This window comes from Cyprinodon tularosa, unplaced genomic scaffold (assembly GCF_016077235.1).
Source record: "Cyprinodon tularosa strain WSP-4 unplaced genomic scaffold, ASM1607723v1 ctg146, whole genome shotgun sequence".
Lineage (NCBI taxonomy): Eukaryota > Metazoa > Chordata > Actinopteri > Cyprinodontiformes > Cyprinodontidae > Cyprinodon > Cyprinodon tularosa.
Window position 1 is genome coordinate 473,977 of NW_024038287.1, and position 13,437 is coordinate 487,413.

Genomic DNA, 13,437 nt, shown 5'->3' on the forward strand with positions numbered 1-13,437 from the left:
TTATCTTTTTCACAGGTGCTGCCATCTTGGCATCATTGGCGACTCAAACGACGGGCTTTAACCCAAGTCACACAAAAATATTTTATAGCTGTAAGGTTCCTTCTTGCTGGCAAAAATGCCAAGAAGGATAGTGACAGAGTACACAAAAAGCTGATGAAGGTTCTCAGTCATCCAGGTCATAGTCATTCCGTAAAAATTCAAAAAATATCCACTGGACTTGGTTTCCAAGATTTGAAGACGTTTCGCTACCTCTCCAGGAAGCTTTTTTTGAGAAAGCTTCCTGGAGAGGTAGCGAAACTATTGTGTAATGCTGGTTAAGATTTGTCTAATCAACATAGATTTGTTTTCCACACACTAACACTGATTCCAATTTTTCAGACTCTTCACCAGATGTTATACTAGAAGCTGGTTGCTGGGCTCGGAATGCCATCTTCTGTTACAGCTCCACTAATACAGCTCATCAACTCATTTACTTCACTCTTCAAGCACCTTAAAAGGAACAGGAGGCCAGTCATTCTTCGCCTGAGCGTTCACCCTCTCTAGTAAGTAGAGGTAAAAGCAGGATAAATGCAAATTGACTTAAAAACATGATAAAAGCAGGAAGTAAAAAAAATAAAACTGTTTGACAACAATCTTCGACTAATAATACCTCAGTTAATAGTTTAACATCAAAAGTCAAAGGCAGTTCCAATCAAATGGATTTTTAACTTTGACCTAAAATAACTCAGGCTTTTAGCACTTTTAAGGTTTTCTGGAATTTTTCTGACAGACTTACAATCCTGTCTCCAACACTTGTTGGAGAAACTTCAACAAAATCCAACAAGTAGTTTGGGCATCTTGCTGGATACAAGATTATTCAAAGCCACCAGCAGTGTTGGATGGCTCTCACAGCTCAGTGCAGCCTAGCCTATTGCGACCGCGGAAGCCAAGCACTTCTGCCTCCTTACTGCTTTACAGCCAGCTGGCAAGTTCCACACTTGATCAATTCACATGAAGGCGACAACAGCCTTGGTCAGGAAAGGTTACACTAGAGTTAAAAGACAATATGTGGCACAAATCCTATCTGTCTGACAGAGGCTGTGATCACTTCTTGATATCCGTTGGTGGGACAAAAGTGATGTCACCAAATGTAAATACAAGCTTGCTATCAGGTGTCTGTACCTGAGTGAAGTTGCCCCCCCACCTTCTTCAAATCAGACAAAATTGGTATCAAATGTTTGTGCAGCAAAAATGTTTTGTTGTGCCGCTATCATTTTAAAGATATAAAGCAGGGGTCACCAACGTGGTGCCCGTGGGCACCAAGGTGCCCTCAAGGACCACATGGGTGGCCCTCAGAGTCTTCTAAATAAAGAACAACCCACCAGTGGGCTAAGTTTGAAATTTAATTTTATTCTGTTGCTCTTCTTTTTAATAGTTTATAGAGATTTCAAAATGACAATCTCTAAATAAACTTAGAAATTAACAGAAACAATAAAAATATGTTGATAATGAACAAAGTTTAGGCTAACGCTAACCCTTGCAGCTCATGGGTCAGTAATGGTCGCCCTTCCTACGTCTCAGTACCCTTGAAGTGGCCCTCAGCCATAAAAAGGTTGGTTATCCCTGATATAACAACACTAATATCATCCCCCCCACCCCCCACCCACCCCCCTTCAAATTAGACGAAATGGGTGTCAATTAACTCGACTCCATTTGTGATGGTTTGTCGTTTGGGCTGCTTTGGCTTTGAAGATATTAATCGAAAGGTCAAAAGCACAAACTTCACTCAGGTTAAGCCCACTACTCTCATTACTGCATAAAAGAGAGAGAAAAACAAAAACAAACGGTCAGTTCAGGTGTTTTATAAAATATGTGAAACGGATATTGTGTATATACCAAACTGAACAATTGTTGTTCTCTACTTCAAAAAATACTTCAGATTTTAAAATGGAAAAATTTTCTTTTTTTTTTTTCTTTTTTCTTTTTTTAAACATAAATATTATTATATTAATATTATAGCCTACATTTAATTGTATAAAATGTTATAAAAATTCAATGTATAGCATTGATGCATAAAAATACATTGATTAAAAGCATCTTATTTCAGTGTTAAATTCTTTTTAAAGTAATGGATTATAATAAAAAAATGTCTCCAGGCCTTTACTGGTTGACGATTTTCTTCGGACCCTGATAATTTTTTATTTGTTACCCCTGAACTACACTATTCATACCCACCCTAGGGCTACCTTCCCCCTGCTAGTTCTGTCTTACCTCAGTCGCCCCCCACTTATGGAATGTGCTTCTATTACACTTAAGAATACCACAGACAATAAAGTCTTAAAAATAATGTTAAGTTGTTTTCTAGGTTTTACAACTGTTCACTTAATGTTGGTTTTATATGTTGTTTAATGTGTTGATTAATAGTTTTATTTCTTAAATATTGCTTTCTAGTGTTACTTTGTAACACTTTAGGATTTTCATGTTAAGTGCTTTAGAAATTAAAATATTACATCTTGCTGTTTTAAAATCTTGTCACTAGATGTCATCATTACATTTTTCATCATAATAAAAAAAAGCCAGAACTCCTCTGATTCACAAAAATTAATCATTAAGTGACAATTAGCTGGTGGAGAACAACAGAGCTAAGATCTTGTGGGACTTCTAGATTAAACAGCCAAACTGGTTGTTGCCAACCACCCAGACATTGTGACCATTGATAAGTAGCAGAAAATGGTTGTAATTATCTATTTGGCCACATCAAAAAGATGATAGTAACATCAGGAAAAGAATATGAGATATTGGAAAAGGGCTCAGGGAGGAACTAGAGAGAGCCAGAAAGGTGAAGGCAACTGTAGTGCCTATGTTCATTGGAGCACCAGGGGCAGTAACTCCTACTCTGGAAAAGTGACTCCATCTGACAGATACCTGGAGAAACATCAGAGCAAAATGTTCTGGTTGGCTCTTTGTGGTAGACATTAAATTCACACACATACAGATTTTCCATCTTTATTCATCTTTATTAATTTTTATTGCAAAAAGAAACTCATTTATATATACAGAAGTACCTCAAATATAAAGAATATGACACACAGGTTGTATATTGAAAATAATACATGCCAGCAAAGAATTATGGGTATTCAACAGTTCTAACTTTATTAAATAGGATTATTCTGTTTATATTATGTAAATTCAGAATTCATAAAAAATATTATCTTTAACTGACCAGAAACTCAACAAATATTTAACCTTTGCATTTTTTTTTTGCTTGCTGATACAGAAAATACTTTAGCTGTATTTTACTATTATTTATGGTCATTCAAATGTGGAATTGTTTTAAAGTATAATTTGGATACATGTGAGAAATTTGCATATTTTTTTCATCTCTAGGTATTTTCTGTGTGAAATGTGCAAAGCTTTTTCATAACGACTGCACCCATTCAACACTTTCTTTCTAATGCTATTCAAGCTGCAAACTTAAAAGTATAAAACAACAAATTCTTTACTTTTTTAGTATTACTTATAAATGTTTATGAAACCAATCAATTATCATCAGTTTAAGAGGGAAACATAAGTCACATAAACATCTCTTGTTTCTGGAGGCAGTGGCGGCTGGTGCAGAGGGTAAAAAAGCAATCAAACGTATACTAAATTATCACACCAGTATATTGATATGAATGCCAAAAACATTATAAAACACTTTGTAATAACAAAACATAATTTCATGTACAGATCTACATTTTGTACATAAATCTTGCCTTTCTGAGGCTTTGTGAAGAGATTTGTTTTACATGGTCCAATTTTGTGTCACAAACCTAAAAAAAATAATATACCATTTTATTAATGGAGAAGCTTTATTTAATATATAAAAACGATATGTTTTCTGAGAATGTGTTTATTTAAGAGCAACTATGCAAACTAACAAACATCTAGAAAAAATCTACTATATTATATTATTATCCATGTGAATCCCAGATTGTTCATCATTCTTTGCCTTTTCTAAAAAAAAAAAAAAAAAAAAAGTGCTTTAAATCAGTCCAACCTGTCTTTTTCCATGCTGGGTCAGACCCTCAATATATTTTGAAATGCTATAATTTAATTTCAATTTATTTTTATTTTTCTTAGTCAAAGTAATTGGGCTGGTGGGGCAGCACCCTAGCGCCATCTATTGGCTAGTCTCTTCTGCTTGGAGGGTTACTTAGCCCCAGCAGGAGATACAACAAATAAAATATGAACTATCTGCCAGTCACAATCTTGGACTTCAAAATGAGCGATTAGTCATTCTTCTAAGTTCTTATTTTAGTCATTGGGTTTTTGATTTTACAGTAAAATATGATAATGGATAACTACATAGGAAACATTTCTCTTTGATTTACTGAGAAAAATAAGGAACCATCTGATCTTATGGCTTAAAATCTTCACAAGCAAGGGGCTGTTGAAGGAAACAGACACATTACCAAGAAATGGTCAGAATCATAAGACAAAAACCTCCTCTGTTCAGTTTCTTTTATGCCAGAACATTCCAGTCGAAAAGTAAGGATACTGGGACCACCACCGTTAAAGGTAGCTATCAGATCTAAAAGAAAAGAATGGCATAGACTTTTGAATCTGTAGTCAAATACTTTTCAAAGTGCAGTTTTAGTGCTAAGGAAAAAAAGAGCAATAATATGTGTGCATTTACAAAGGACTGCAGAAGAACAAACACTTGTTGATAAGGTTGGTGGATGTTGTTTTGTTGACCCAAAAGCTGAGTAGAAGAGGCAGAGATGATTTCTTGCAAAATTTATTAAAGAAGTTAATATAGAGAATCCATAGTTCAGAACTGATTAGCAAGGCACTCAAGAATCATAAAACTAGGGATGAATAAACATAAGGAATGACCAGATTCCAGCCATGAGTAACTGAACAGTTACTCATGGCTGGATTCGGCTGGTTGGGCTCACATATATATATGCCTCCATACATACAACAGGTGGTGTATATATGGGAGACAAAAACAGTGGGAGAACTAATTAGCTGATAGGAAGCAAGTGTAGTAACTAGAAGGAGCTAAGTGGACAGGAAAGGACACTAGGGGGCAATAGAGAATAAGCTGGGGAAACAACAGAGTTTGAAATTAACTAGAAAATTATTTAATTAAAGCTAAAGTGGAATAAAACTAATGTCTACAAAATAAGGAATGACCAAGGGAAAAACTAGGGGATAAGAGAAGAGCCTGGAGATAATTGAAGCCATGGAAAACATAACCTAAATAAAAGAGAAATATTAATTTTAACAAACTATGATTCTATTAGAAGGTCTTCACTCATTAACCAAAGTAAATTATCTCTGGCTTCCATGTAAAGATGTTTTGGATGGCTTTCCCTGACTTTCATCCTCACTCACATTTGGGACAGAGAGCAAAAGAACAGGACTTATAAATAAAATTACAACCTGGTCTTTGAAAGATTGTACTTTTTCATCATGGGTACCCTCTAAAAGAAAAATTGAATCCCTAAAAAGTCTGAGCAAATGTGCAACGTTAGCAGATGTTTTAATAAAACAAGCTGATGCATTTCCCTAAAAGAAATGTGCATGCAGTGCAATTATCCACATTCCTGGAGGGTTTTGGTATTTATTTTTGGCTTAAATTACATCAGAAGCAAAAAGAAAAAAAAAATACTTTACCTGGAGCAATTTCTCTATTTGTCTTCACAAAGTTCCAACAGCAGATGCCTTCAGTTTAACTTGCATTTGCTAGGATGTTACCAGGAAATACTAGAGGACTTTAAGCTTTAATGAGAATATTCCTACATTCAGAAATGCTAAAGACACACCTTCCACAAAGCTGGAAGATTCACCTCCCTTCTGTTTTTTTGGATACATGTCAACTCAGGTAATCATGTTTTACCAACTTAATGAAGTGGAAATTATAGGGGATAAAGAAGGGCTTCAGAAAACTACTGTTTGTTACACTCTCAGAAATATTCCACCCAAATATTAAGATCTATATCAATTTATTGCATAGAAATTCCGATTTACTTCTTTTTCAGACACTTTTTACATAAATCTATTAAATAAACCTTATGTGATCTATCCTTATTTGTACAATAAAACATAATTATTAAAATTTGAAATACATAAGTATCAGGTTTATGTATTTGTATTATTCATAAAGTATACATACTGAATATTAATACTTATGAGTGTATTTGTTTCAAATACATAAAGTTTAATATTTGAATTGCATAAAGGTAAAACAAACAGAGTTTGTTATGTAATTAAATGACATAAATCTTAAAATTTGGTTGAAATATTTTTGAGTGTATAAAATGTTTCAAGTAGAAACGCCTCCATCTGTATCCTATTTTATATAACAAATGTATTCCCTGTGCATTTTGATCAAAGAAAGATTAGTCATTAGATCAAGTCGGGACGTTTTTCATTCTAATTTCCCTTTAATTGGTGGATTGTATGGCCAACATCCATCATGTTTGAATTAGTTCAGCCCAAATGATCGCCGCCTCTTGGTCTCATTCCAAAGCAGCAGAGATGCTGCCTTTCTCTTCATCTTTATTTAAAGCTTTTTCCTCCTCAACTTGTTCAGCTTTATCATGAGACAAATCAGATGCACACCCATTCTGAGCAGAGAGATTGTCTTCGTTTTGATAATCCTCAATGGTTTTCCTCTTGAAGCAGCCACACTTCAAGCACAAAAAGCAGTTAGAACAAACACAATAAAATCAATTAAATTCTTCAGACCAAAGACTAAAAATCTCACCTTGTACATGATGAATGCAATCAAGAAAAGAAGCAAAATTCCCAGCACTACTCCAGTTCCAATGATAAGTGGTCTATTTTGGGGCACAGTGAACTCAACAAGAACATTAGCCTGTTAGAAGAGGAAGAAAAAAATAAAGCAGAGTTATGCCTTTTTAAAGAAAGATTGATTTGTATTAAAAAATAAGTAAAGGTAAGACTTGTAAACATTGATACCTTTAGTTTCTTGTCAATCTGCGTCTTCTTCTGAAACCAAAACTCAGATTATTACTATCTTCATTTCCTTTAACATGGTATTACAGCAGTGCAACTAATACATACCTCATCCAGCATGTATCTACCAGCATCGTAGTCAATTTGTATAAAGCTTGTAAAATGGACCTCTCGATTGTCTCCAGTAAATTGATTCAGGAAGGGCATATTCTTTAAAGCAAGAGCAGGACAGTTAAAAGACATTTTGCAGATATGTGGGGCGTATTTTGTCTTTACTTGTCACAGTACATACTGATGCGTAGTCTTTTAGATTTCTGAAATGCACATCTCCCTCCAAGGAAAAGTGAACGTCTGAATAATTCTTCAAAGTAAAAGTATTACATTCCATGGTAACACAATCTTTTCCCAGAGGGCAGTTCTGCAACAAGACAGCACCTTATGTCACCCAGTGATTTATCCATATTATGATTACATGTTTTAAGCCTGAATCTGTTACACTAACCTCAGACTTTTGGGTGGAAATGACTGAGCATGCAGTTTTGTTCTTAAAAACAACAATAAAAATATATTAAAAGTTTGCAGGTAAGACACACAAAAGGAGATGAAATAAACAAATATTGTAGTATAAAGTCAAATTACTGGTTTGACAACAACTTTGTAGTTGTGGATTTCAAAGTTGTGTTCCAGTTTACTTGGGAAGAACAGTGAAACGCTGATGGGAAAATCCTTGAAACCGGTGTTCTGTATCTGTAAAACATGAGAAGCCGCATCATAGTAAATAAATTGATTCAAATTTTTGCAACGTAATATTTTTAAAGGAATATTTTTATTGAAAGCGAGAAAACTGAATTTTAAACTTACTTCATATGTAATAACCATCGTTTGTGGCTCATATTTCTCTGAAGTGAAGCTTAGGTATTTGACAGATTTATCAGATTTTCTATAAATAACAAAACAGAAGAAAATCACTATCATTGCAAAATATGGAAACATTTGGTGTTATAAAGCTGAAATGAACCTTGACGTGTGTAATACTACTTACACATCTTTTGCAATTCTAACCGAATATTTAACAGGGATAACTTTGGTCACAGAAGGTGTCTGGCTGGCATTTAAATTTTCACTAAGAATGAAAACAGAAAAACAGTGTTTTTTCAGAAAAATTGATAGCAAATCTTTGGCTTCCTTCTGTACAGGACTGTTGGATAAAACATTTTACCTTTGTGCAGTGACTGTCATTGACATATTATTACTCCACTCAAAATCTTTAGCAACACGGAAAGTAGCGTTGAAGGTGGCCTTCAATGGGACAAGAGAAAAAGACATTAGATCAGGCTTTGGGAGCATGGCAGGTAGATAAAGTTAGCCATTCAGAGCTTTTAAAAAACCTCAGTTATATCTGTAAGGAGGATATATAGTTACGGTTTGATTAAGAATGTATAATTGGCCCTAATCCTAACTTGTGGTAATTTGGCCCTCCTGTTTAATAATTTTCTTAACCTTTGTTTTCTTTTTATTTATTATGAACTATTTCTGTGTTATGTCAGGCTTACTGTTTAAAAAAATCTTTTTTTAAAGTTTTACCAAACACTTTACATTTTAAGAATGTATGTTATAATATACACAAATTCCTCAATTTTCCAAGTGTATTGACATAAGCTTTGCTTGAGATAATTACAGCACTTTTTTCAACATATACAGCCATTATTAAGGAGCAAACTAAAACCGTGATTTGTTTTAATTACTTGAAAACATTTTTTGAAGTGTTTTATTTGAAATACTGAAGATGTGGAGAACAGGAGACACCTTCTGTCTTTTTGATTCCGTGCTTGCTGTTTTGCTATGGATTAGGGTTTGGATTTTTTTTTTACCTTGCATGTCAAAAGATGACTAATGATATAATACGTTTTTTAGAATTATACAAATTCTACTGGGCCCCTTTCTGGTTTTAAGATATATTTGTTAGGAATCCAGTTTGTGTGGGTTGTTTTTGGTGTTTTCTTTTTCCACCACTAGATGGTGCCCTGTCCTCGTTTGGGCCTCCTCGCACACCTGCGGCTCGTTGGGTCATCACCAGAGGAGTGTTTGAGCAACGGGCTGTCACTACCTTGATGCCAGAGTGTTTGCCAGACACTAGCCTTAGTCTTGTCTCTCTGAGTTTAAGCTTGCTTTTTCTTTTGTTCTTCAGCAGGAAGCCTTCCTGATTCACTGGATAAGCCTGGACCTTCTACCCCCCTGGAAGGATAAACTGATTCACACTGAGCAAAGGGAAACCTTCACATGATCTGTTCAAGTCCACTTCAGGAAAACCCAGGGACTGTCTGCTCCATTGCTCCTCTGGATCCAACGTTAGTCTGCCTGTCCGCCCTCCAACGGGTTCTTTCATCTCTGGATAAAACCCCACAAACTGGATCCTAAGAGTAACGAAGAACCCCCTAAACGTGAGTGCCCCTCCTGCAAATGACAAGCCTCAGTCATTTTTTTCCATTTTTTTGAACTGATCATTATGATCTCCCCGTCAGAGTTTCCGGTTCCGGTTCACCAGTCCGCTGATAACAGTGTTACCCAGCTGAATATCTCTCAGTCTGTGTTTTAGCTAACCTCAATAAACCTGTTAACTTTTATCCTTGGCTCCTGAGTGTGTCTCTGGATGTGGGTCAGATCCTCAAAGCCCATTATGACAATATTAAATAAATGTCACTTTACAATGTGTTACCATAGCAGGATCAGACAAGACAATCATGATGAGTTATACAGAAATGTGGAGGTAAATATACAGGTGCTGGTCATAAAATTAGAATATCATGAAAAAGTAGATTGATTTCAGTAATTCCATTTAAAAAGTGAAACTTGTATATTATATTCATACATTACATACAAACTCATATATTTCAGATGTTTATTTTGTTTAATTTTTATGATTACAAATGACAACAAATGAAAATCTCAAATTCATCATATCAGAAAATTAGAATATTACTGAAGACCAATAAAAACAAAGGATTTATAGAAATGTTGGCCAACTGAAAAGTATGAACATGAAAAGTATGAGCATGTACAGCACTCAGTATTTAGTTGGGCCTCCTTTGGCCTGTATTACTGCAGCAATGCGGCGTGGCATGGAGTCGATCAGTCTGTGGCACTGCTCAGGTGTTATGATAGCCCAGGTTGCTCTAATAGTGGCTTTTAGCTCTTCTGAATTGTTGGGTCTGGTGTATTGCATCTTCTTCTTCACAATACCCCATAGATTTTCTATGGGGTTAAGGTCAGGAGAGTTTGCTGGCCAATTAAGAACAGGGATACCATGGTCCTTCAACCAGGTACTGGTAGCTTTGGCACTGTGTGCAGGTGCCAAGTCCTGTTGGAAAATGAAATCTGCATCTCCAAAAAGTTGGTCAGCTGCAGGAAGCATGAAGTGCTCTAAAACTTCCTGGTATGTGGCTGCGTTGACCCTGGACCTCAGAAAACACAATGGACCAACACCAGCAGATGACATGGCACCCCAAACCATCACTGACTGTGGAAACTTTACACTGGACTTCAAGCAACGTGGATGAAGTGCCTCTCTTCTTTTCCTCCAGACTCTGGGACCTTGATTTCCAAAGGAAATGCAAAATTTACTTTCATCAGAGAACATGACTTTGGACCACTCACCAGCAGTCCAGTCCTGTTTCTCTTTAGCCCAGGCAAGACGCTTCTGACGCTGTCTGTGGTTCAAGAGTGGCTTGACACAAGGAATGCGACAGCAGAAACCCATGTCTTTCATACGTCTGTGTGTGGTGGTTCTTGAAGCACTCACTCCAGCTGCAGTCCACTCTTTGTGAATCTCCCCCACATTTTTGAATGGGTTTTGTTTCACAATCCTCTCCAGGGTGCGGTTATCTCTCTTGCTTGTACACTTTTTTCGACCACATCTTTTCCTTCCCTTCGCCTCTCTATTAATGTGCTTGGACACTGAGCTCTGTGAACAGCCAGCCTCTTTAGCGATGACCTTTTGTGTCTTGCCCTCCTTGTGCAAGGTGTCGATGGTCGTCTTTTGGACAACTGTCAAGTCAGCAGTCTTCCCCATGATTGTGTAGCCTATAGAACTAGACTGAAAGACCATTTAAAGGCTTTTGCAGGTGGTTTGAGTTAATTAGCTGATTAGAGTGTGGCACCAGGGGCCATCAATTTTGAACCTTTTCACAATATTCTAATTTTCTGATATGATGAATTTGAGATTTTCATTTGTTGTCATTTGTAATCATCAAAATTAAACGAAATAAACATCTGAAATATATGAGTTTGTATGTAATGTATGAATATAATATACAAGTTTCACTTTTTAAATGGAATTACTGAAATCAATCTACTTTTTCATGATATTCTAATTTTATGACCAGCACCTGTATGTGTTTTTCACACATACTTAACTTACATCTGGATCAGGGTGCCCTAATTGGTCTTTTGAGTATTGGTATTATTACTTCTTGAGGTTATGTTTGTTTTAGTAACACCTGCGCACCTATTGGTTTAAGACACCAAATAAAATTTTGGCAAAGCACTTGCCTGTGGTGTGAAAAAATAATTTCCTATCGATTCCTGACTTTGTTAATGACAAGTGTTAATTTTACTTACTTTTTCCACAAAAGTATTCACTCATGCTGTTGCACACCTGCAAGGCTACACTGTGTCCAAGCATGAGGAGTTGTTTACCGATGTGAGATGTTTGACTCCCTTAGACTCAAACTGTCTGACCTTTTTTTGTATATGGGGTTATACATTCCTTATAAATAAAATCAGCAGGGGTAAATCAATATTATCCGTATTTATCTTTGTAAATAAGAATGAGGTTATTTCATTAAGGGGTTATGTTAATTGTAGCAGGGTTTTTTTGGGTGTGTATGACTTACAGAGGATTTGCTGCGATACACTGGAGAGCTGATTCCACAAATTGTTCTGTTCAGCACACCTTCTTCTTGGACAGGGCAGTTGTGAGTTACTCTCTTAATCTGTGGGGAAAAAATAGCTGCTTTAGATTGTAGACCAGGGGTCACCAACCTTTTTAAGCCCGAGGGCTACTTAATGGGTATTGAGTCGAAGGAAGAGCTACCACTACTGGCCGGTGAACTGAAAGAATCAGTGTTCACCTTGAAGGAAGGAAGGAAGGAAGGAAGGAAGGAAGGAAGGAAGGAAGGAAGGGATCAGCGTTCACCTTAACTTCATACATAATAAACATATTTTTATTGTTTCTTTTAACTCCTAATTTTTTATATTGCCATTTTGAAATTTCTATAAAAGCTCAAATACTCCGTATTATTAAAGCTACAGTGTGTAACTTTTAGCGACATCTAGCGGTCAGACTGCAGCAACATGAACATCTCCCCCCCACCGCGTCTCCCCCCCAACAGTACGGCGAGCGTTACGGGACAAAATGTCTTCCACGACGTCCGCATCACCTACCTTCTCAAGGGATGAGGTTTGTTTACATAGATAATTTTACAGATAGTATTTCATTAGTTTGTGTAGGGTATAGATTTCATGTAGACTTAAGATAATAAATATACCCGTTATTTTTTCTACATCGTTGTGACGTTTTGGCGATCTCGCAATCGCTAGTTTGTTGGCTCTGGGCTGCCGTAGCGCAAAGGTGAGTTGCGCACTGGTGAGTTGTGCTGTTTTCAGAAGATACTGTGGGCACCCCATAAGGCCCCTGAGGGCCCCTTGGTGGCCCCTGAGGGCCCCTCGGTGCCCACAGGCACCACGCTGATGACCCCTGCTCTAAACTTAAATATTGGCTCAAAGTTAATCTGCTTAGCTGTGTTTCACTCCGAGATAGAGCACTTGAAGAGATGCTACTGTTACTAACGTTAAACTTTCTTCTCACATAGGAAGCACTTCTGTACTAATGCTTCTGTGACTTCTTCTTTCTTCTCAAACCCCAGTTTAGTTCTTGCTCAACGCCATTCACATATAAGGGCTGGTTATGCTGTCGCAGCAGTGTGTCGGAGTGAACTTGTCGCAGGTATGATGCAGATTTTTTGATTTATGCCCAAGTTCGAAGTGTGGTCTACGCTATGTTATTCCACACCACAACACAAGAGGGACAATCACGAACTAGCTGTTGGTCCAGATACGGCCGAGGTGGTGAAGAGGAAAAAGTAAAGGGGCAAGTTTGTGCGACAATGGAGGGACATTAGCGGGAAAAAAAGCAGGGATTCACACGGAAAAAGGGTCCCAGCATTCTTGCGCCCCTCGCTGTTCTAGCTGGTCCATCTTCCAGAGTTGTTTTTTCCACAATGGAGGTCATACTCACAAAACAAGCTGGTGAGGAACCAACAAGAAATATTCATAGTGTAGAGTGGATGTAGATTTGACCAATCAGAGGCCTCCTGTCGGTGGCACTGTCTGCGGTCACCTACAGTTTTGAAGAGGTGCGCCAGAGTGTCTGCAGAAGGGGCGGGGGTGTATCTGCGTTCACTGTGACACACACGCAGACGACCTGGTTTC

General features: G+C 37.0%; 1 protein-coding gene across 1 annotated transcript in view; it reads right to left on the minus strand.

Moving 5' to 3' along the window:
* Positions 1-4,750: 4,750 nt before the first annotated feature.
* The window catches only part of zmp:0000001082 (integrin alpha-D), a 31,998-nt gene continuing 23,311 nt past the window's right edge, over positions 4,751-13,437 (minus strand). The window contains exons 21-31 of the mRNA XM_038278963.1: positions 11,841-11,939; positions 8,168-8,247; positions 7,991-8,071; positions 7,810-7,888; positions 7,588-7,695; positions 7,451-7,492; positions 7,241-7,366; positions 7,057-7,158; positions 6,952-6,981; positions 6,737-6,847; positions 4,751-6,659 (exon numbers count right to left, since the gene is read on the minus strand). Coding sequence (XP_038134891.1) covers positions 6,489-6,659; positions 6,737-6,847; positions 6,952-6,981; positions 7,057-7,158; positions 7,241-7,366; positions 7,451-7,492; positions 7,588-7,695; positions 7,810-7,888; positions 7,991-8,071; positions 8,168-8,247; positions 11,841-11,939 — 1,029 coding nt within the window. The 3' untranslated portion in view covers positions 4,751-6,488. The remainder of the gene's footprint in view (positions 6,660-6,736; positions 6,848-6,951; positions 6,982-7,056; positions 7,159-7,240; positions 7,367-7,450; positions 7,493-7,587; positions 7,696-7,809; positions 7,889-7,990; positions 8,072-8,167; positions 8,248-11,840; positions 11,940-13,437) is intronic.